This window comes from Esox lucius, chromosome 18 (assembly GCF_011004845.1).
Source record: "Esox lucius isolate fEsoLuc1 chromosome 18, fEsoLuc1.pri, whole genome shotgun sequence".
NCBI lineage: Eukaryota > Metazoa > Chordata > Actinopteri > Esociformes > Esocidae > Esox > Esox lucius.
This window is the reverse complement of record NC_047586.1, coordinates 11,674,170-11,699,908: the sequence shown is the minus strand read 5'-3', so window position 1 is coordinate 11,699,908 and position 25,739 is coordinate 11,674,170. Positions and strand designations below refer to the sequence as shown.

The following is a 25,739-nucleotide window of genomic DNA, read 5'->3' as shown; positions in this document are numbered from 1 at the left end:
GTAATCCATATCGCTTCAGTACATACACTCTCTACCCTCATAATGCAGTGGTAAAGCTACCCTGAGAATCTGGGTGCATTTCACCATCAGAGAGCTTTATCTTTAGAAGAAAAGAAAAAGAGAGAGGCTGTGCTATTCACATATTTCGTCAATCACTGCAAATCATATAATCAGTTAAATAACCCTATCCCTTTGATATTTTTGACTCGATTTTCTGTGGAAAATGCAGCACATAATTTGATATTTCAGTCACTTTCCTTCAGTTGAGCATACAACCTACTTGCTTTGCTTGATGTCAGCTGTGTGATTGTGACTGTGTATTTGTTGTTTCTAGTGCCATGAAGAACCATCCTCCAAAGTGCTAAATTGGCTGTCAGGGTGTAATAATCCATTCAATCTCTCACAGACCATCTGGGGTTTGAAATGTGAAGGTCAATTACAGGTGTGCGCTACAGAAGCGATCGTGTGGCAAAACAACCAGCTTGTCATGTCAATGAATGTACGTCTATTCTATTCCATTCATGCAATCTGTGCTACAGCCACAGATAGGGCAGAAATCTACCTATGTATGCCCTCATTTCAACATGTTACTCATTTTATAGGTGGCAAACTTTATCTTTAGATCATGTTTAAAGAATATTGTAACTGAGTGAAATGCAATATTTCAACAACAAAAATAACATATCCAAAGCATTTTCCCCAATAACATGGCAGATCTGGGTTTTTACCATTTAGAGAACATCATATCACTGCTACAGAGGAAAGGAGGTGGAAAATATGACTGTTGCTCAGTCTGATCTTTTTTAAAGATAATGTAAATAACATCACAGAAGCTACAAACTGATGCTTTATGCTGAACCCACCATTCTTGAAGGAAAAAGTCCAATCATTTTGGTGTCATGAACTCATCAGTTTTAATGTGATTTTTAGCAAAAGTAGTTGGCAAGAGATGATAGTAGCGTAGTGTATTGTTCAGTCAACCAGTGTGACTTTGATAAAGGGATAAAGAAAATCTTTCTATTGTGTTTGAAGTGGTTCCTCACATGACCTCAGAATGCATTGATAATACAAAAACAACATGTTTCTTTCTTTCTCTCTCTCACTCCCATTTGTGCATCAGAAATTCTTTACACAGCTAATAGGAGAGGAGTTGGGAGGACTTGATGACAGGGGGATCAATATTTCATGTGGGATATTTATGTGGTCAAGACTCCAGCAGACGCACAGGAACCAAGCTGCTACTTTGTTTTTAATAATTTGTTAACCCAGGAGACTGCCAGAGGAATCTCAACAGAACAACTGCAATGATAAAAGGCACTCTATCCATACGTAATTCAGTTTAAACAGTGCTTCGTCTTTCTTTTACTGTTCTCCAAACAATCCAGTCTGTTGCTCATCCATTAAAGATGGATAATGTACTGTAATACTGTAAGACAAGACAACATAATTGTCCATTTGTTCATTATTGTTTGTTTGACAACAACATGATCAGGACTTTAAAACACTTAATGATATCTCCAGGCTCCTGCAGTGAGTTTGCAACCTTCCGCCACATGGTCTCCAACCATTGAAATATACAGTGTATTCACAGTTCAGGCCTTTCCAAAACAAATTGTGCAAATCCCTTGAAATATTCATACAAGACTCCGTCCTGCTTATCGTGACGGTAAACACAATTTTACCAGATTGTGTCAAAGTATCAAAAGGGGCAGGTGTTAGGCCAGCAGGATTCTCTGTTTCCAGAGATGGCTGTTCTTGCTGTCCCACTGAGAGTCTATAGTAAGCAATCACGAAGCAACAGCAGGTAGACCACAGGCAAGTGTCCCCGCACCTGGGAATATCACTTCCAATCTGCTTTGCTGACAGCCTTCCACGGCCTGATTAAACAAGACCTGCCTTGCACTGAAGTCGTTAAAAAGCTCTATGCAGTGTGTGTGTAGAGTGAAGAAAGGATCAATGTTGGCACTTCGTCACAGGTACAAAGCAGCCCCATGTGGCGCTCATCAGGCAGCATGTAGCACTGCATGTAGCACTGTGCCATGTGATAAGTACTCTTAACCCAAGGTGGATCCAAACACTGCCTCACAGCTACATTCTCATTACGGTAGGTGTATTTTAATGGTCACCCCTAGGACACCCTTATCAGCATGCCTGGAAGACTCTGGTACTCTCGGTTTGAATAATGACTTCCTTATGAACTCTGTAACGAGCTCCCGGACACATTGGTCACATGCCTCTGAACCTAGAGGGTGTTATTGTTTGATCTCAGAGACGATGATGAAACCCGTAACCTTCGGCCGCGACCGGGGTTTGCTGGGAAGCACCAAGAGGAAGCTGGCACGGTGCTCATCATGATTTCCCCACCAGATGATAGGCAGGAGCCTCAGAACACATATCATAATAACGGAGCAGGAGAGGGTAGAGGAGCTGTGAAAACAGAAGGACATTGTAGAAGTAGCCAAATGGGCAATGGTAATGGTTTGGTTGAATATCCAGTTACAAAAGAATTACACAGAAATAATATTTATTATTGTAGTGCATTTCAGTAGTAATCTCACAAAGGCAACAAATTATTTAGACAGTGTGTTGGCACACTGTATATATAAACGGGAAAGGGTAATCAACAGGCTACCACTGCATTTAAAACAGTACAGGAAATGGCTATCAGCAGGCTACCACTGCATTTAAAACAGTACAGGAAATGGCTATCAGCAGGCTACCACTGCATTTGAAACAGCAGAGGAAAGGGTAGTCAACAGGCTACCACTGCATTTAAAACAGTAGATGAATGGTAATCAACAGGCTACCACTGCATTTAAAACAGTATAGGAAAGGGTAATCAATCAGGCTACCACTGCATTCAAAACAGTAGAAGAAAGTGTTATCAACAGGCTAACACTGCATTTAAAATAGTAGAGGAAAGGGTTATCAACAGGCTACTACAATATTTAAAACAGTAGAGGAAAGGGTTATCAACAGGCTACTACAATATTTAAAACAGTAGAGGAAAGGGTTATCAAAAGGCTACCACAATATTTAAAACAGTGGAGGAAAGGGTTATCAAAAGGCTACCACAATATTTAAAACAGTGGATGAAAGGGTTATCAACAGGCTACCACAATATTTAAAACAGTAAAGGAAAGGATTATCCATTGGCTACCACAATATTTAAAACAGTAGGGGAAAGGGTTATCAACAGGCTACCACAATATTTAAAACAGTAAAGGAAAGGGTTATCAACAGGCTACCACTGCTTTTAAAACAGTAGATGAACGGTAATCAACAGGCTTCCACTGCATTTAAAACAGTACAGGAAATGGCTATCAGCAGGCTACCACTGCATTTGAAACAGCAGAGGAAAGGGTAGTCAACAGGCTACCACTGCATTTGAAACAGCAGAGGAAAGGGTAGTCAACAGGCTACCACTGCATTTAAAACAGTAGATGAATGGTAATCAACAGGCTACCACTGCATTTAAAACAGTACAGGAAATGGCTATCAGCAGGCTACCACTGCATTCAAAACAGTAGAAGAAAGGGTTATAAACAGGCTAACACTGCATTTAAAAGAGTAGAGGAAAGGGTTATCAACAGGCTACTACAATATTTAAAACAGTAGAGGAAAGGGTTATCAAAAGGCTACCACAATATTTAAAACAGTGGATGAAAGGGTTATCAACAGGCTACCACAATATTTAAAACAGTGGATGAAAGGATTATCAACAGGCTACCACAATATTTAAAACAGTAAAGGAAAGGGTTATCAATAGGCTACCACAATATTTAAAACAGTAGAGGAAAGGGTTATCAACAGGCTACCACAATATTTAAAACAGTAAAGGAAAGGGTTATCAATAGGCTACCACAATATTTAAAACAGTAGAGGAAAGGGTTATCATCCTTTTGAGTTACCGAAATGTTAATAGTCTAACAATCTGTGTACAAAACACACATTATCTATTTATACCATGCAAAAGCATCATGGGATACCTACATGTACAGTATGACTGATGGTCATGGTGTAAAAAAGTCCTCAAATAAAAGGGCAGTTTTTCCAATACATTTTCCAGCTGTGATAGTATGGAAGTTTCTGCAGGACAGCTTTATGTACACATTTTAACAAATGTTTGGCCCTTCTGGAAGTCAGGGAGTCCCAGCCAACCGAGAGGTGTATAAAAGACTCCACAAGTGTTAAAACAAAAAGGTGCATAATGCAGTGATTACTAATTGTAAAGCAACAACAGAATCAAAAGTTTTTTACAATATCAATATCCTTGAATGATTCATACATATTTATTGTTATGTGTCATGGTTTCTTTGGGCAAACCTAATGGTTTCTCTGGCCAAACTTGTTCCATGTGATTTTAAGTACCATTTCAAGTCTTTAGGTCAAACAGGGTCAAGGGCCATGACCTTGCAAAGTTTCAATATTCTGTTGTAGCAGCTCCATCCAACCAATGTATTCTTTATTGGTAATTCAATAAAGACTATTCTGCCCTACAAAGTCTCAATGCGGTAACATGTGGCCTAATGTGGTCCAGTGGTCTAAGCATCTGCCTCTGTCGCACATATAGTGAGGGACAAAACTATATGATCACACTGAAAAAGAAATGATCAGTCTTGAATTTTAATTCTAGGTTTATTTGAACAGTGAGAGACAGAATAACAACAACAAAAATGAAAAATGTCATAAATCGATTTGCATTTTAATGAGTGAAATGAGTATTCGACCCCTCTGCAAAAAATGACTTAGTACTTGGTGGCAAAAACCCTTGTTGGCAATCACAGAGGTCAGACGTTTCTTGTAGTTGGCCCATCAGGTTTGCATACATCTCAGGAGGGATTTTGTCCCACTCCTCTTTGCAGATCTTCTCCAAGTCATTAAGGTTTCGTTTGGCAACTCGAACCTTCAGCTCCCTCCACAGATTTTCTATGGGATTAAGGTCTGGAGGCTGGCTAGGCCACTCCAGGACCTTGAGCCACTCCTTTGTTGCCTTGGCCGTGTGTTTTGGGTCATTGTCATGCTGGAATATCCATCCACGACCCATTTTCAATGTCCTGGCTGATGGAAGGAGGTTCTCACCCAAGATTTGACGGTACATGGCCCCGTCCATCGTCCCTTTGATGCAGTGAAGTTGTCCTGTCCCCTTAGCAGAAAAACACACTGAAAGCATAATGTGTCCACCTCCATGTTTGACAGTGGGGATGGTGTTCTTGGGGTCATAGGCAGCATTCCTCCTCCTCAATCAAACACGCGAGTTGAGTTGATGCTAAAGAGCTAAATTTTGGTCTCATCTGACCACAACCCTTTCACCCAGTTCTCCTCTGAATCATTCAGATGTTAATTGGCAAACTTCAGACGGGCCTGTACTTGTGCTTTCTTGAGCAGGGGGACCTTGCGGGCGCAGCAGGATTTCAGTCCTTTACGGTGTAGTGTGTTACCAATTGTTTTCTTGGTGACTATGGTCCCAGCTGCCTTGAGATCATTGACAAAATCTGATTGATTGATTGCTTCTGTGGACAGGTGTCTTTTACACAGGTAACAAGCTGAGATTAGGAGCACTCCCTTTAAGAGTGTGCTCCTAATCTCAGCTTGTTACCTGTATAAAAGACACCCTGGGAACCAGAAATCTTTCTGATTGAGAGGGGATCATATACTTATTTCATTCATTAAAATGCAAATGAATTTCTAACATTTTTGGCATGCGTTTTTCTCGATTTTGTTGTTGTTATTCTGTCTCTCACTGTTCAAAAAAACCTACCATTAAAATTATAGACTGATAATTTCTTTGTCAGTGGACAAACGTACAAAATCAGCAGGGGATCAAATATTTGTTTCCCTCACTGTATACTACTGCAACATAGGTTGGAATCTAACCTGCAGCACTTTCAGCAAAGACTCCCCACTATCTGTCACCACTTTCCCGTGCAATAAAGCTTACAATGCCTAGAAAACAAATCTTTACAATGCTGTAACATTATGTGAATGTGTTATTTTCTTTCCTGATACAAGAACGAGCCAGTTGATAATGACGGGGTATCAAATGTCTAGACAGAAATATTTGAATACTAGAAATCAGAATGTGCAAGAAACTCATAGGTCCTTAAACAGTCTACGGACATGGACACTTCATGCCTTTGTTTCCAATGCATTATTTCCTAAATCCCACATCCTGCTTCCAATCATGGGCATATACTGTTTATACACTCACCTAAAGGATTATTAGGAACACCTGTTGAATTTCTCATTAATGCAATTATCTAATCAACCAATCACATGGCAGTTGCTTCAATGCATTTAGGGGTGTGGTCCTGGTCAAGACAATCTCCTGAACTCCAAACTGAATGTCAGAATGGGAAAGAAAGGTGATTTAAGCAATTTTGAGCATGGCATGGTTGTTGGTGCCAGATGGGCCGGTCTGAGTATTTCACAATCTGCTCAGTTACTGGGATTTTGACGCACAACCATTTCTAGGGTTTACAAAGAATGGTGTGAAAAGGGAAAACATCCAGTATGCGGCAATCCTGTGGGCGAAAATGCCTTGTTGATGCTAGAGGTCAGAGGAGAATGGGCCGAATGATTCAAGGTGATAGAAGAGCAACTTTGACTGAAATAACCACTTGTTACAACAGAGGTATGCAGCAAAGCATTTGTGAAGCCACAACACGCACAACCTTGAGGCGGATGGGCTACAACAGCAGAAAACCCCACCGGGTACCACTCATCTCCACTACAAACAGGAAAAAGAGGCTACATTTTGCACAAGCTCACCAAAATTGGACAGTTGAAGACTGGAAGAATGTTGCCTGGTCTGATGAGTCTCGATTTCTGTTGAGACATTCAGATGGTAGAGTCAGAATTTGGTGTAAACAGAATGAGAACATGGATCCATTATGCCTTGTTACCACTGTGCAGGCTGGTGGTGGTGGTGGTGTAATGGTGTGGGGGATGTTTTCTTGGCACACTTTAGGCCCCTTAGTGCCAATTGGGCATTGTTTAAATGCCACGGCCTACCTGAGCATTGTTTCTGACCATGTCCATCCCTTCATGACCACCATGTACCCATCCTCTGATGGCTACTTCCAGCAGGATAATGCACCATGTAACAAAGCTTGAATCATTTCAAATTGGTTTCTTGAACATGACAATGAGTTCACTGTACTGAAATGGCCCCCACAGTCACCAGATCTCAACCCAATAAAGCATCTTTGGGATGTGGTGGAACGGGAGCTTGGTGCCCTGGATGTGCATCCCACAAATCTCCATCAACTGCAAGATGCTATCCTATCAATGTGAGCCAACATTTCTAAAGAATGCTTTCAGCACCTTGTTGAATCAATGCCACGTAGAATTAAGGCAGTTCTGAAGGCGAAAGGGGGTCAAACACAGTATTAGTATGGTGTTCCTAATAATCCTTTAGGTGAGTGTACTTGCCTATGGCCATCACTAAACATATGAACTGCTGGATGAGAAGTGGGCAGTGTTTACAGTGACCCTACATAGCCAGGGCAGGCACAACATTGTACTAACTAGTGTCTTATTACATATTCACCCCCCACCACACACTTTTTCTAGAGCTCAACAGGGACATTGAAGGTGATCACGGTGTCTGTAAATGGTTCCATGTTACACTGTCTTTTCCCACTAGTCAAGCGGAGTGTCCTCACACACAGGGAAGCAGAAGCCCATGACTACAGCAACCAAATAAATATTGGTTTTCTGAAAGTGCAATATGCAACATGAATGATTAATCCAAAACTTAACTTGGAACAATTAGAAACACAAACCAATGCCTCTGTGAACAGATAATGAAACAACTTGCACTTGCGCATACAATGCCTACACCAATCTTACAACACGTTCTGTCTAGAAATCCACTTGTGGTTCAGCTGACCTGTAGCAGTCGTGAAGCTGAGACGCTCCACTGAGTCTATTGTTTCCCTGCCAGGTAGAGGGCATCATATGAGGTGATCACTGCTTTACCTGGGTCACAGCTGAGGCATGACCAGTACCAGGGTGTTTAAAACGCACCCACGGATTGCAAGTATATTATATAAACTCAGGGGCCCAAAATTGCTACTGTAGTTAACCTGCTACTGTATACAATATCCGGAGATAAAATCCCAGTAGCTGAGATCTCCAAGGTATAGCAGGTGCTATTGTCCAAGTGGATGGAGACGGGGTGGTTTCAGTGCCTTGGGTGCGAGAAAGGCACATGAAAAATGTAATACATGATTGTCATTATTACTCATTGGCCAGCTAGCCGCCACTGCCGAGAACTCAGACCAGAGAGTGAATCCTGCTGGTCACCTCATGGGCTGGTTGTGGAGACCGTGTGAGCATAGCCAGACTTCCAATACAGCACTACAGGGGTACATTCACACCAGTGATTGTTTAGTAGACTGAAAGGCGGCAGTGAGTATTCCTCGCAGGACTCAAAGAGCACACCTGAGATGATTCAGCTTCTTTGCGCAAAATGTTCCCCTGGAACCATCATTGTGGTCATGCGTGGCCGACCTGCCCCAGTAAAAAAAAATATTTTCACATGACCACACAAAATATTTTGAATTTCATCATTCAGGCACTAACGCACGCGCTTGCAAATTAATCTTGCATCAAATGTAGCATGATTTCATGGGGTTCTAAGAAAAATTTAATTATTCTTTTTTTTTCCAAAACATGTGCATTTGATTATATGTACCTTATATTTTATCCCCATTCATGTCATTAAGACAATAATATATACACCTTAAACCAGAGATATAGCTTACCAACAGATTTGCCTATTATAGTACATTGACTCCAGGGTCTGTATCTCAGGGTCTGTATCATAGTGTGTATCTTGGTCGTTTTCTCTCAAGCCACAAGATGGCATCATTTATTGCACGATGAAGCATGTGCATTTACCCTGATAAGCAAACCCTACCTTTAACAGCACTGACATTAATTCATATGGATTCAATTATAGCTATAATTTTCTTTCTAGATTCATTATAATTTCAGAATAATTTCTTCAAAAGTAGAATGAATCATGATAAATCAATTCATCTGACAAAGCATTTTAATTATCATTAGAAACTTCCTGTACAAGCAATTGTAATAGGTTGTTACAGTTAGATTCCCTAATTAACATGGAAAAAACTAACATTTTATGATGATGATAGAACCATTTCCAGTAAGCATAAAACGGTATCAAGGTCATTGTTTACGTGTGCAAAATATACAATATAAACTTTCACTGTGTTAACCGTGGCATTCCTATGTCTCCTTATGGTTTGTTTGATGTATGGAAAAGCCATATAGTTTTGGCATCAACAATAACTTAAGGGTGTTGCTAAAGTCAAAGTACACACGAGAATAATGCATACAGGTCTGTATTAGTTATTAAATTATTTTCAGATCAACATTAAATAATCTACCAATAATCAACATTTCTTTCAGTCCATTCCAAATCTGTATGCAAGACCAGAATGAATAGTAAAATATGTTGTCAAATGCACAATAACCAATGTACAGCACAAGTTCAAATGACAAATTTGTGTAGGTGTGTGCAACCGCTATCTTTAACTCAATCACCAGCGACTGAAACAAAAAATTACTCTGGGCATTGAGCACGTCATGAGTTACCCTACCACCAACTTCGTCCTGTGAGCTTTCTCACCGAAAAGCTACAGTTGCTGCCAATGCCTCTTCAAATGATCGACGCGTTCACCACCCATTTCCATGGCTCACGGCGCATCCTCTACCAATAGCGGTGGTCGGAGGCGCAGCCTGTTGTTGTGGGAGGAATCATCGCGTGGTCCTCGGCGCTGAATGGGAGTGGAGAAGGATGCAGGAGGATTCGTAAACTCCACAGGATCCATGGAATATGTAGAATGAGTCCCTATCTGAGTACTGAGGTTGTATTTTGTAGTCGTTCAATCACAGCCGGGGAATGAAAGACAGAGATTGCGGCGTCACTTGGAGTAGATAACGCGTTATCGTTGGAACATTCTATGGTGCTTGGTTGCAGACTATTTAGGCTCGTGTCGTTCAGGTGACAGACACTTAACTTTACGGACTGTGTATTCTTTATCCGCTATGTAATTTGGAGCAAGTGGGTGTACATCGGATCCCTAAAAATACGATCAGTTGGATGTATTGAACTGTCGAGCATAACTTTTAATAACTCAGAATAATAGCTCAGCAATTGGCTAATACGTGCACGGTATGCATGAGAGCCTTGAGAATCTGTATGAGCTGGATAATGATAATCATGGACTGTCATCAGACGAAGAATATGCCAATTCACTGTAGGATGTAATCGTAACACTTGGAATTGACATAGCCGGTCTTTACGCGGGCCGGGGAAGCATGGAGAAAGGTCTTTATTCCCTCATTCAGATTCACGCATTGAAAGTGCACTTCGGGAACTACAGCGTTTTCTTCGGAAACTTTTAAGCTGATGTCCGACGTACTCAAATATGAGAGAAAATCATTGAAAACACTAGAATTGTATTAAAACGGCCTACGTAATTTTTTGTAAACGTAAAATCATATAGTACAGCCTTAATGGAAATAGCCTACATTCCAAACATTTCTTACAATACATTTAAAATCTAAGCGCGAAAGATATTGACCATGGCTCCCACAGGCCTAAGGGAAAGTGACCTCTATCAAAAGTGTGGACATGTTCATCAAGAAGTGTGAGGCAGAGGCCCATGAGAATGAAATAACTGCTTTTTCTGCAGAGGTTCTCTGGGATATGATGATGTGAAAGTATGCTACCACATCCTAGGTAAGGTAAAAGTTACATTCCATCGGATGGCTTCCAATGCGTCACCGACTTCGTTGGCTCATTTCCACACGATCAAGGATTTTTGTTCATTACGTGTTTCAAAGCTGCAAAATTGCTAATTTACGATGCTGTTTTTACGATGTGTTATTGAACTGATCCGAGTGAGAGCGCGACGACCTGCACTAGAAGTTTCAGAAATTGACTGTAGGCTATCACAGGTGTTCCTTACGAAAAGGTAGGACATCTTATTTTCCCTGATAGACTACATTACTTCCTAAAAAGTTTTCGATTATAAGTTGAATTCAACATGTGATGAGTGATCTTTTTTAATTAAGGAGTTTTGTCGAATTGCTTTGGTCTTTGGAGATATTTTAGTTGAACTAGATTTTCCACGTAGTTTTAGTGTTGTAGCACCACCCAGACTTTTTGTCTTGAGCTTCTTTGCCTGGCTTAGTCACACGTTTACCAGTAATGTAGCCCAATAATTAGACCTTTTCAGTAATTAATTAATTACTGAAAAGGGGTTATGGTAATTAATTAATGGTATGATGGTCTATTCGCATTAGCTGGAAACAGTTCCATGGTTATGTGCCAACATGCGTTGCCTTACCGATTTAGAATGGAAGTATGACTGGCATAACTCAATTGAAATTGCAATTAGAGTTTGCTATTAATTTCTCTAAATGTGTATGCATTTTGGGGACTAAACTGCAGTTCAAAGTAATACATTCATCATTTTCTTTATGGGGCTATGCATTAGTCCTGCTAATTTGTAAAAGAAATGTTGAAGTGTGTTTAATATTTAATTTCAATGGTCTGTCCAGTACATCATTGACCTAATAAAAACGTTAATGTAAAATACTTCCACGAAAAATAATTTATCGTGTTTCTCATTCATTGTTGTGATAGCATAAATTGTGTGAAAACTCAAAATAAATGCCAATGCTTAATTTTGCTCTAGCATTTCCACATTCCTCACACATTCCTTCTTTAACTAATCGTGTCTTGAATGTCAATCAAGTTCGGTAGGCGGGGTTATGGTAACGTCGATTGGAGAGACGAATCAAGAGGGATACATAGTACCCTTGAAAGTTGGAAATAACAGATATTTGTTGTAGGGGGCCCATAACTCAATAGAGGAAATGTGGTGAGCTGCTAGTAGATACAATAATGACTATTATGTGTAGAAAGCTAGACAGTTGACTAGTTGCTGGCCATGAAGAGGCACTACTGGGCAACATTATTTTGTTGCCCATTGGATAGCCTACTGAATAGATGGAATGCGTGGTGGAAACCCTTTAGCCGGTAAGTGGCCTATTGTCTTTTCACGTTTAAAAGGTACTGTACATTGAAAGAAAAGCTGTATAATCAGCTTGCATGGTCTTTTTATGCACAGCAAGGGACTGTAGCAAGTCCACAGAACCTTGACATTGTCACATTTTGTTGTGTCAGTACACCAGAGTTTCAACCATTTATAATTTACGTTAGGATTTAAGTTAGGTAGGTGCAATTGGCATGCATTGTAGCAAGCTATGGCTAGCTATGCGTAGGTAAATAGTGATTAAGGATCACTATAATTAACAAATGTGGCTTTAAAAAAATAAGGGAATTATCTGAAAAGCAAACCATCACGTTACTGTTATACAGTGTAATATTACATGTACATATATATATATATATTTTTAGGGTTGGGGAGGGAGGCAGATCTCACACTATGTCTGTGCGTGTCCTTGTCTTATTCAGCGTGTCCATCCGTCTGTTACAGACACGCTGATATCCAGGTGTATGTACTGTAGCTACAGGAGAGTAATGGTGGACAACAGTGTGGGGCATCTTCACTGAACAATAGGCGCGTGTACTAGTAAGTATCCCTTATTAGGTACAACTACCTGGATAGAAAGGATGCACGGTTTGCATGGAGCTGTTTGCAAGACATTTGCAACTTGGCTCAGATTGTGCCGCCCAAAGACACATTCTGACTTCCTTTCTCCTCAACAGCAATGCTCAAATTTGTTGGGCTTGTTGCTATCGCATTGCCAAGTGATCTTTTGTATATATCCTTTGTATATTTTACAGCTTTTGCCCATTCTGATATTAATGTAATTATATTAATATTGTAGTCCAGCTCCTCCACTGAGTGTCTAACATGTTGTTTATTGCAAGTCAAGGTCTGTTGCATACCAGAAAAATATTGTTAATGTTACATTCTTTTGGATGCATATACATTTTGTTATTTTTAGATTATAACCTGTTGTAACCTGCAGGGGACAGAATATGATGATTTGGTGCAGACCAATTATGATTTGTACTTTAATCACTGATTCCTGTTGTCAGATATCAAGATTATTTCTGAAAATATCAAAAGAGTTGAACCTTTGCATCTTGTCATGCATTATACAATGATAATGATCTGTTTTCATCCATGTTAACCTTTATTCATAATACGTGATTCTTTTTCACAGGTGTTTCTGACTGATTCCCCATAGCTGATAGGAACCCCAAAAGGAATATTGTCTCCAATGAATACTATGAATATTTAACTCTACTGATAAGAGGGCAGACTTATTCACTGTCGCTGAACTACTTGAAATGTACAGTCAAAAGTAGTTTGATCCTAGTGCCTTTTAAAGTATTCTGACCTCTTCTCTTTCTCCAAAATGCAATATAACTTTTTAATTGATTACATATTTTTTCCCGTCAATCTACAAAAAATACTCCATAATAACACAGCAAAAACATTTTTATAAAGATTTATTAAAAAAATAAGACAACCTAAATATCTCATGTGAATTAGTGTTGAAATCCTTAATGTAGAACTTTGTAGACGTGCCTTTGCAGCGATCACAGCTTTAAGTCGTCTTGGGTATTCATCTGGTATTCATCCAGCTTGGCACACCTGGAACCGGGCAATTTCCCCCATTCTTCCTTGCAGATCCTCTCGTGCTTTTTCAGATTTGATGACTTGCGATCTTTAGGTCTCCCCACAGATGTTCAATGGGGTTCAAGTCCCCTACATTGGCTGGGATACTCCAGGACATTTACAGACTTTTCCCAAAGCCACTCCACCATTGTCTTGGCTGTGTGTTTTGGGTTGTCATTGTGCTGAAAGATGACTCTTAGAGTCTCTGGTCCAGTATGCTCTTGATCAGGTTTTTTGCCAAGGACCTCTCTATGTATGATTTTGATAATTCATCCCTTAATCCTGACCAGTCCCCTAGACCCTGCCACTGCGAAGCATTTATCAAACTAGGAAATCTTTTTCCTCATGCACTCCTAGACTTTCTGACAGCTTGTCATATGCCTTTTGCTGTGGAGTGGCTTCCGTGTGGCTGCTCTATCATTCAGGCCTGATTTTTGGAGTGCTGTAGAGATGGTTGCCCTTGCTGGTATGTCCTTCCATCTCTGCAGAGAAACTCTGAAGCTCTGCTAGAGTGGCCATTGGATTTTTGGTCACCTCCCTGACAAAGGATCTCCTTTCAAGGTTATTAAGTTTGGCCAGATGTAAAGCTCTAGGAAGAGAGTTGGTGATTCCAAACTTCTTCCATTTCACAATCATGAAGACCCCTGCGCTCCTGGGAACTTTCAGTGCTTAAGCGAAATCTTTTACAACCTTCCATAGATGTAAGCCATGACATCTTCCTCAGATCTATGCCTCTTTGGACTTCATGGCTTGGTCTTTGCTCTGACATGCACTGTGAAGTGAGGGACCTTGTGTAGACAGGTTTCGAAATCAGATTGATGGTAAAAAAATATATTTAATCAATTATGAATTTAGTATATAACACATCATCAAAATGTGGAGAAAGGTAAGAGGTCTGAATATTTTTTGAAGGCACTGTATTTTACTACTGTGCACGTTGTTCTGCAAAAATAGCAATACATGAATGTTATTAGTATCCAACAAATGTTAAATTAAAAACAATTCTCAAAACAACATGTACCTTCTGTAATAACCTGTTTGTTGAACACCAAAGATTCTAAGAACAAGAATAACCATGTAAACTCTTGGATAATGTCTCAAGGGTCACAGTAAACTTCATACTGTGTCTTAGATGAAAATAAAATAGTTCTGGTTAATTGTGTGGTTCTCTCATTTTTCAATCTACATATGAAAGATCAGTAGTCAGTGTAGTTGTACCTATAGCTTGCATGATCCTTGCATAGCCTTGTTGACATTTTTAGGTAGGACTAGCAACGCCAGTGGTTCCCAACTACGGTCCTCAAGTACCCCCAACAGTACACATTTTCATTGTAGCCCCAGCCAAGCACAGCTGATTCAACTTGTCAACTAATTATCAGGCTCTCATTGAGTTGAATTGGGTGTGCTTTTCCAGGGCTACAACAAAAATGTGTACTGTTGGGGGTACTCGAGGACCGGAGTTGGGAACTACTGAGCTACGCAATATGGTTCTAGTACACTGTATGTAACTAACGGTAACTAGCTAGCTGGCAAGCTGTAGAGAGCGAGAGTCTCATTTCAAGAAATTATTTCTGATCAAAAGATTATAAGTTTTTATATTAATCATGTCCCATTTTTACAGTGACCAAACTGTCCAACTTAAACATTTCTGTGAGATATGCAAGGATATTGGTATAACTAAATCCTTAAATAAAATAGTTATGGTTAATTGTGTGTGCCTCTCATTTTTCAGTCCACATGTAAAAAGTCAATATAGTAATATCACCTATAGCATAAACACATATAGCATAAACCACATATAGCATAAACACATATAGCATAAACCACATATAGCATAAACCACCTATAGCATAAAAAAGCAATGTCAATTGAGATTTAATTTATCTTTTGATTCAGTTCATGCTAGTACCACATATAGCATAAACCACCTATAGCATAAAAAAGCAATGTCAATTGAGATTTAATTTATCTTTTGATTCAGTTCATGCTAGTAACACAATAAATGGGCAAACAATCTTTCTAATTATTTTGGTTTTCTAACTTCTGGTTGGATGCTAACTGCATTCTGTTGTACTGTACATGTTCAATGACAATAAGGTTGAATCTAATCTAATCGTATGTACGTATTTACTTTAACTTCTTCAATGTGTTAGTGTTGTACTGGACAGACCATGGAAATGACATTTTAAATACACACAGCTCATCAAGAAAGATTTATTTGAGTTTCAATTTGAGTTTTTTCCCCAAAAATGCCTACCAATTTAGAAAAATTTGTTGCAAAGACAATTTGCATTTTAAATTTAGTTTTATCAGTCATTGTCTTCCATAGCTCTATGTTCCCTGGCCCTATGTTTCTTAGCACTATATTTCCTAGCCCTATGTTTCCCAGGCCCTATGTTCCCTCTACCCAGTAAGCCAATTTCAATGTAAATGTTAACAAGTGCTGATAGATTGCACATTAGACTGTACATTTCTTTTCAGCATTTTTAGAAACAGTTGGGCTGAGGGAACATAGTTTGTTTACACTTGGAGGGGGTTGGTATGATCTCAAACACTGCTCGGCAATGCTAATGAAGCCCATACCATCACAACAGTCGAAAGATGCTGTCCAAGTAGGACGTTTGTTGCTAAAAACATTTGCAGCCTTAGCAGGAGTGCAAATATTCTGGACACATCCTACACAATACCCTATAACAGAACATTACTGTTTTAAATAACTGTACTTACCAGTGTAACTGTATGCGTAACAGTGTGAACAGTATAGGTCTAAATAATGGTAGAGGATGGATACACCATTGTTGTTTGGTGAGTTCTATAACTGACAGTGCTATGGCCATTTACAGTCTTAAGGTTTAAGGCTTGGATTCTCAGCTCTTACTTGTACAGGCACTTTATGTTCTGTCATAAGTCAGTGTGAATACATTTTTAATAAATGTACTACAAATTGCATTTGTCTGCTGATGTTGTCCTTGTGTAGGAGGTAATTTGAGACGAACATCTACAGGAATCTCAAATATCTGGTTGGATATTTTTAGAAGAAATACAGAGCTAATCCCGACCTGCAGGGACTTCCAGCTGATTGGGTGGCAACTTATTATGTTTGTTATTTCACCTACGGTTTACAAATTGTACTTCACATGCAATGCATCAGAAGATTTTAAATTAGAAACCAGAAATACAACAAGGCAATATACAGCGTGGCGCCCCAAAACATCAGGTTATTATTACTTAACCGTGGACATTTAATTATCACTTACTACCAGCCAGAGGACAATCCACATAGACAACTGGTAAAGTATGTTTAAATATAATGTTATCAAGCATTCTGGCTTCTAGACACAGTTACGCAATTTCACTTGTTTGAGACTCATGATCCATAGCATCCATGACCACCGTCTGGTGTTTTGGTGTGGCCCATGAAATGACCAAGACAGACAGGAAAGCTCAGGAACAGAACTTCCTGTAACAACATGCCTGGCCGATGGTACGACTCTCCCTGGTTAATTGTGAATGAGGCAGAAATGTCAGTGAATGAGATAAGGCATGTTTGGTGTTAAGCAATTGATTCATAAGAAAGATTCAAATTCATTGATCTCAAAATGCTGCAAAACAAGTGGCGAACAATAGCAGCGATGCTAATGCGTTTCCTGCCTTTGCGTTGAGGACTCACGTCTCTAATGCATGCATTTATACTGTTAATATCTCGTCTGAAACAATGAGTCCATTTGTAATGTGTTTGTCGGGGCGCTCTGTTCTATCTTTTGTGCATAGTGACTCAGACCAGCATTATGGTTGCCTGCGGATAAGAGTGAGCCCTGTGGGTTGATTGTGGACCCCCAAGTCCTCCCTGCTCTTTCTCCTGACTTGGATCCAGTCACCTTCAGCCCTACTGTCCACATGCAGGCCAAGAAGAGGTACCTGCTCGTGTCTCTAGGGGCCTGTCTTCTTCTGGTTGCCTACCTGTGGGGACTGCAGATCGGAGAGTTCCATAACCAAAACCACCACCAGCACATCTACAGAGTTGCCCAGAGACCCGGCCTCCGCCTGCACAGACAGCATTGGCCCGAGTGGACACACCCGCTCAGCCCCTACCTGGAGGACGGGGAGCAAGAGCAGGACAGCCCTCTCCTTCACCACCAGCACACCTCTCCCCGGGAGAGACGGGAGATCCGCAACAACATCTACAAGAGCAGGAGGTGCCGCATGGACACATGCTTCGATTTCAGGCGCTGCCAGAGGGGGTTCAAGGTATACGTCTACCCCCTGCCGAAGGGGGAGAAGGTGTCGGAGAGCTACCAGAAGATCCTGACGGCCGTTGAGGATTCCCGGTTCCACACCACGGACGTTAACCAGGCTTGTCTGTTTGTGCTGGGCATCGACACCCTGGACCGGGACCAGCTGTCCGGCCAATACGTTCACAATGTCAAGGCTAAAATACAGAGCCTCCCCACATGGAACGACGGGAGGAACCACCTCATATTCAACCTCTACTCTGGCACCTGGCCGGACTACACAGAGGAGCTGGGCTTTGATATTGGCCAGGCAATTTTGGCCAAAGCCAGCATTGATATGGATAATTTTAGGCCACACTTTGATGTGTCCATTCCGTTGTTTTCAAAAGACCATTCTCAGAAAGGAGGGGACAAGGGTTATTTGACACTCAACAATGTCCCTCCATCAAGAAAATATCTACTGGTTTTCAAAGGGAAGAGGTATCTGACTGGTATCGGTTCAGAAACCAGAAATGCTTTGTATCATATTCACAATGGGGAAGATATCATTCTGTTGACCACCTGCAAGCACGGAAAAGACTGGGAGAAGCATAAGGATACACGATGTGACAGGGAGAATGAAGAATACTCAAAGTAAGGTCCCCTCTTATATGTTGTTTTGCCAGTTCAAAGTCTGTTGCCTCTAATCAGGGTCTGTTAAGGAGGTTCATGGTCTTTTTTGGGGCTTTCGTGGTCGTGATGGAGGGATTATGGTCTGTTGGGGCTAATTCATAGTCTATGGGGGGGTGGATTATGGTCTATCAGGATGGGTTCATGTTCTGTCGGGGAGGTTTATGGTCTTTTGCCGTGTTCCATGGTCTTAATGGAGGGTTTTAGTCGGTTGGGATTAATTCATTGTCTGTGGGGGGTGCAGTTCATGGTCATTCCGGGGGGAGGGAGTTGGGGTCTGTCGGGGGTTCGCGGTCTGGGGCTCGGGGGGTTGTAGTTTGCTGGGGTGGTTTGTGGTCTGCCAAGGGGTTTGTGGTCTGTCAGGGCTAGTGACTAAAAGTGAGACACATTTTACAATGGTATGTTTTCACTCCACAGCACAGAAAGTAAAGGTTAGGGCCTATTCAATGTTAAAGTGGACTCCACCAATACCTTCAGTATGGAATTAAATAAATGTATTGACATTTGAATATTTTTCCTAAACAATATTTTATAATTATACAATTGCCTCATTGATTCTATATATATTCTGATCCGTTACTTTGACTTAATAAATTCAGTGTTTCAATCACTGTTCAACATACACTCACCTAAAGGATTATTAGGAACACCATACTAATACTGTGTTTGACCCCCTTTCGCCTACAGAACTGCCTTAATTCTACGTGGCATTGATTCAACAAGGTGCTGAAAGCATTCTTTAGAAATGTGGGCCCATATTGATAGGATAGCATCTTGCAGTTGATGGAGATTTGTGGGATGCACTGTGCCAAGAAAACATCCCCCACACCATTACACCACCACCAGCAGCCTGCACAGTGGTAACAAGGCGTGATGGATCCATGTTCTCATTCTGTTTGCGCCAAATTCTGACTCTACCATCTGAATGTCTCAACAGAAATCGAGACTCATCAGATCAGGCAACATTCTTCCAGTCTTCAACTGTCCAATTTTGGTGAGCTTGTACAAATTGTAGCCTCTTTTTCCTATGTAGTGGAGATGAGTGGTACCCGGTGGGGTCTTCTGCTGTTGTAGCCGACCCGCCTCAAGGTTGTGCGTGTTGTGGCTTCACAAATGCTTTGCTGCATACCTCGGTTGTAATGAGTGGTTATTTCAGTCAAAGTTGCTCTTCTATCAGCTTGAATCAGTCGGCCCATTCTCCTCTGACCTCTAGCATCAACAAGGCATTTTCGCCCACAGGACTGCCGCATACTGGATGTTTTTCCCTTTTCACACCATTCTTTGTAAACCCTAGAAGTGGTTGTGCGTGAAAATCCCAGTAACTGAGCAGATTGTGAAATACTCAGACCGGCCCGTCTGGCACCAACAACCATGCCACGCTCAAAATTGCTTAAATCACCTTTCTTTCCCATTCTGACATTCAGTTTGGAGTTCAGGAGATTGTCTTGACCAGGATCACACCCCTAAATGCATTGAAGCAACTGCCATGTGATTGGTTGATTAGATAATTGCATTAATGAGAAATTGAACAGGTGTTCCTAATATTCCTTTAGGTGAGTGTACATCATGTCTTGTACAAAGGGACAAGAGAGTGCCATGAAAACAAGAGCACTTCCAAAATTATATGTATTGAAGGAGATTTGATGCAGATATAGAAACTAGCTAAAAATGTATAGTGATATTGCCCAAACGATACAATATCACAACATGTGACTTGTATGGATACCTTCCCCAATCAGTAATGATTACATACAGAGCCACATAGTCTGTATGAATTACTGACAATCCAGACTAGAGTCCTATCAAAAACAAAACAACCAAACAGCAAATCAAAAATGTTCACTTACCAAACAGCTAGCATGGAAAGCTGCAAATAATCAGGGCTTGTGTTCAGACCTAATTGTCCTTCAGCCATGTCTTTAGGTTTTTATGTTGCAACGTGTGTCTAAAGGCAGTGTGTTCCAGATAAAGGAAGCTCCGACAGAAAATGCCATGTAACTCAGCTTTTCTGTAGGGGACCCCTCCTAGTTAAATGTGAACTACCAAGTAGCCTATTATGTCATGACTACTTTCATCAATCCAGTAGGAATTTGTTTTTTGCGGCGCTAAACAATATCCTCTGACTAGGCATGCACTTAACCTACAGAAATACTATTTTTCCTGGACTTTCCTCCTGATGTGGACTTGAATGACAACAATCAACATACTGTAGCAATGTGACTATAATCATACAAACTATTGTTCATCCATGCTAGTTGAAATATCCCAATGATTTGCATCCAGTTTTAATTTCATAACTTCCTACAGTATATATTAACCGACATTTTGGAAGAACAGGGTTGAAGCAGCTATGTTTGTTACAGCTTTGCTGTGACGCTCAGAGTTGTTTTTATAAATGCTTTAGAATACTCATGGGAGGACTGCTAGTCTGCTATGGATTTGAACCATGTTCTTTTGTTCTGCAGCCTGATTAAAAGTGCATTGAAAAACACTTGAGTGATCTGTGTGCGAAAAGACCTGGCTACAGGACAGTTCAGCAACAGCTGACAAATGAAAGAAGTTGTTGTTGTCAGCAGTTGAGCAAAAGTCTATGGGCTGAGTAGATGAGTTCAGGATGACATGAGTGTTGACTTAAAGAGGCGGTTGCCTTAACGTCTTTGATACCCAGTTAGTTGCTACATTTCCATCCAGTGGGAAGTTTAATCAGGATGGAGAAATCCATTCATTTTTCAATGAATCATCAATATCTCCTTTTTGTTTCTTCAGATATCTTAGAGCTAGGATTGGGCTTATATATTTTGTTATGATGCCCATGCAAAAACAAAAAGTTATGGATAGCAGTGTAATTTGCTATATAAACCTGCTGTACCTCCTTTAGTAGATACATTCATCCAGAACAACATACAGGAGTGGGTGCATACATTTTCAGTGTTCCACCTGGCACCCTATGGGAATCAAACCCACTGTCCTGACAATGACAATATGCTTAACTCTTTCAACTGAAGTAATGATTCAAAATGAAAAAAAAAATTCCCCCCATAAGTTGGTTTCCAACAAACAAATAAGCAGTGCATAAGGACATAGGGCATTTTTGTAATTTTTTATACCAAATAACATGTATGTGCATTGTGTTCAATCACATTTTAAACTCTAATGATGAATTTGTGTCAAGTATATTGTGCATCTTTCATGATTTGAACTTGCTAGCATTGGGGTCCGAGTTGATGGCGTTTATGCCCAACCACCATCCCGACCTTAACTTTATTTCATTTTATGCTATATGTGTTTACATGCTACCTCTGGGCCAAATTCTACAGAACAACAACATTAACTACCACAGGTATGCCGATGATACTCAAATATATATGGCTATCAAATGGTATGATAACAGCTCAGCTGAGATTATTGTGTTTGGCAACAGAAATAAAAGAACAAGTATTAGTAAAGAGCTGGATTCTCTGGCCCTTAAAACCAGGGATCAAGTGCGTTCTGATAGAGTCAGACCTCACATTTAACATTAATATCAAAGCGTTCACCAAAACAGCATTCTATCATCTAAAAATATAGCCAGAATCAAATGTCCCAAAAAGACGAAGAGAAGCTCATCCATGCTTTTATCTCTAGTAGGGTTGACTACTGTAATGGCGTCTTAACTGGACTCCCAGAAAAGACTGTAAAACAGCTGCAGCTCATTCAGAATGCTGCTGCTAGAATGTTAACCAGGACCAAAAGAACAGAGCACATCACTCCAGTTCTTAAATCTTTGCATTGGCTTCCAGTCAGTTACAGAATAGATTTCAGAGTGGTGCTTTTAGTTTATAAATCTCTGAATGGTTTAGGACCCGAATATATTTCTGATATGTTTGAAGAATATAAACCGAGCAGGGCTCTTAGATCCATGAACACAGGTCAACTAGTAGAGCCCAGAGTCCAAACTAAACATGGAGAAGCTGCGTTTTGCACTTATGCTGTACACAACTGGAATAGACTACCAGAAGATCTTAGACCCCATACGGAAAATAAATGTATTTTAAATATATTTTTGAATACATTTGGAAAACATATTTCCGAACACATTTGGAAAATATATTCCTGAATACATTTGGTGAATATATGTCAGAATGTTTGAAATTGGCCGCTTAAATATATTTGTAAAAAATGTATTTTTTAAATGTATGTCTAAATATATCAGACAATCAGCAAGGGGTGGTGTTTCAAACCTATGACCTATTTGTGAAGCCATTCTTCTTCTTCTATTTTCTTTTCATTCAGTTCATCTATATTACCCTGAAGATCAGGCTGCCACTCAAAACATCCGTAACAATCTGAACATTTAGAATTTCGCCTCAACTCGTCTTTATCTGCTGCTGGTCTTTTGTTTGGGACATAGGTTGACCTGAAGGAGTTTTCAAATCTGTTTTCCATCTGTATCCCGAGCGAATCATATCCTGTTCCAATTATGTTTTTCTCACTTCTGTCTTGGAAAGAGCTGGGATACTTGTCTGTGACCTGTTTAGCAATATGTCGTAGCTTTGCTCTTCCTGGTTTCTTTGCTTAGAAATCAACGAAGAAAATCATCAGTGACAATATGAACCGTAGCGCTTTGCTGGGTCTTTTCTTCTCTTCCATTGCAAGTGTGAGTATAGAGGGAAGTTTGTGCCAAGGAGTAGTAAACACCTCACTGGATGGGGAACTGGGACTTGCTGTTAATGTTTACAACAACAATGTTGAGGCTCTGACAGAACTGACTGACAAGGTTTGGGGAAAGCTTTTGGTCATATTGAAAGAACACGTAACAAAAAAGCTAATCATGAGCAACGTTAAATGTTACAAAAATAGTTCAGGTTATAAAATCTGTAAACAGAAATGATTTAGTTTGACAACAGTTTAAATATACAAAATGTGTTTGTGTATTGCTATTAGTAATACTCTTTGCTAGAAACCGAACTTGGTTTATTGCAGCTCTCTCCAGAAATACTTTAGCCTTCCATTCACCATCTCATAGCCGAACCACTTTTTCTCCTTAATTAAGAACTGCAGAGACATGGCCAAGTCAAAGTCTAAAACCCCTTCAAACAAGTCATGTGCCAAACAGGGAGGCACTCCAGGTTGACATACGTGAAAGTAAGTGAGTGGGTGGAAAACACTTGTTTAATTCCTTGGTGCATGTACACATCAGGGTGATTCTCCAAAAACTGCACTGATTTATGATAACCAGCGGGATCCCTCGGAGCAGCAGTGATCAGAGGATTGGTTTGGGAGACAGCTTTGGTGATAAGACAGTATTGACATAAATATTCTGCAAAGCTGCTAGTTTCTGAAAACCCTCCTATGAAATGGGAGCCCAGATTGTCCCCCATTATGCATGTTATGGTACCTTTATACACATTACCCTCAAACAATATTCCATTGGTCTCTAAATTACACGTCTGTCACAACTGCACTGAAAACTCTCTCAGCCCCAAACAAAGCAGTAACAACTGTAGTTGATCAATGGTGGATCGATTGTGTGGGTAGAAATGTCCCAAAGTAAAGTATACAGCAAGAACTTTGTGTTTTTGTTTGGCTGACCCCGGGGGATTGGCCACTTCAAAGGCATCTTGAAAAAGCATCATCTTTAGAGTATGTGCCTCTGAAGCCAACAATACATTAGATTTTATGCCATGCCCATCCATAACAGTGCCCTTGTTAGTACACAGGGGGTTCACAATCTGTGGATTTTAAACTTGGGAACATAATGATATTGGCGTTTTCCCCTCTTCCATTGAGTCCAAGAGGGATTACAACAGGCTCAAAATAGTTGAAGTGGGTCTTGAAATAGTGCATTCTTCGATGGTGTGTGGTAAAAGAACCACTATTGGCATGCAGTGACCCTTGCATAGGGCTTTGGTCATATGCACTTTTTGCTAGATGGTTTAAGATCTCAGCCGAAATACCATATTCCTCAAGTCCTTTAGACAACATCTCAATAGTTTATTCCCTGTTGAATATCCTGAAGAGTTCTCATTTCACTTGCTATCACAGTGATTGTAGAAGCTGGAACAAGACACTTTGCTTGAAGACCTAGATAAAAAAGGGCCAGGTTTTATGAAAATGTATCAAACTGGATCAACTCCAACTTCTTGTATTGTGTCACTTGAGCATTTACTTTCCGACACATTAGCTCCATCCACTGGGAATGGAGTTTTCATTACTTCACAAATGTGAACAGGCGCTAACTGAGTAGCATCCCACTGTTTGTGATATCTGGAGACATGAGAACAGAAGGATGACTTCACACTAAAAGTCTCAGAGCATCCCTCAAAAGGACATGTTATGCTGAGGCCTTCTTGAATGTGGGCACTTAAATGAGATACATGCCCTGTCAAGTTTATAAATTCTCTGCTGCAAAAATCCCATGAACACTTCAACTGTGTAGCCACATTTTGGTTTGAGTCTTTTTGCCAGGGTGAACTCTAGACCTGAAAACGAACTGAACGAAGAAAAACGTCTTCCACAATCTGAATAACAACACGGAAATTACATAACAAATATCTGTGTGATCTGTGTGATCTAACTGAGTCACTTTCTAACTTGCAAATATTGCAAGTCAACATCAGTGCGGTTAAAAACAGATTTAAAAAAATGAATTGCCATAACCCAAAACATAAATTACGTTTGCTAGCGATTTAGCTAGATAGGATGGTTAGCCAAAGAAAGTGTTCTCCTTAGGATTTGCACCAAAAGGGAACTTCAAGTAAGCACAAAGAATGCCAGAACGTGCAAAGTCAACTTTTTGGGTAGCTAGCCAGCTAGTAGGCACTTAAATTGCGTATACTAAACATAACCAACTTAAAATAAAATAAGCAGCAAAAACTGTGAGCCAACTACAGTACTGGAGCCAACTAGGTATCTAGCTAGTTAGCAATAGTATCCCTCCTCAAATTTGAGTTAGCTACTGACAAGGCTAACCTGCCCTGGTGCAGTGGAACATACAGTTGAGTTAGGTTAATTTGACAACACAACTTACTTCACGTAGCTACGTTAAAAAATGTCATTTGTTTTTGCAAATTGCAAATGACCACAAAGCTAGATATTATTATACTATAGAACGATCAAATGTTAGCTAGCTACTGTAAATGATCTGTTGGACTGTGAAAAT

At 40.2% G+C, this 25,739-nt stretch overlaps 1 protein-coding gene across 2 annotated transcripts in view; it reads left to right on the top strand.

Moving 5' to 3' along the window:
* The first annotated feature begins 9,800 nt into the window (after positions 1–9,800).
* Positions 9,801–25,739, top strand: part of LOC105017786 (exostosin-1) — a 214,498-nt gene continuing 198,559 nt past the window's right edge. The window contains exons 1-2 of one of the 2 annotated variants that reach the window (XM_020055998.2): positions 9,801–10,777; positions 17,469–18,562. In XM_020055998.2, coding sequence (XP_019911557.2) covers positions 17,595–18,562 — 968 coding nt within the window. In that variant the 5' untranslated portion in view covers positions 9,801–10,777; positions 17,469–17,594. Of the gene's footprint in view, positions 11,013–17,468; positions 18,563–25,739 lie in introns of both variants that reach the window. The other variant, XM_020055997.2, reaches the window with a different exon arrangement.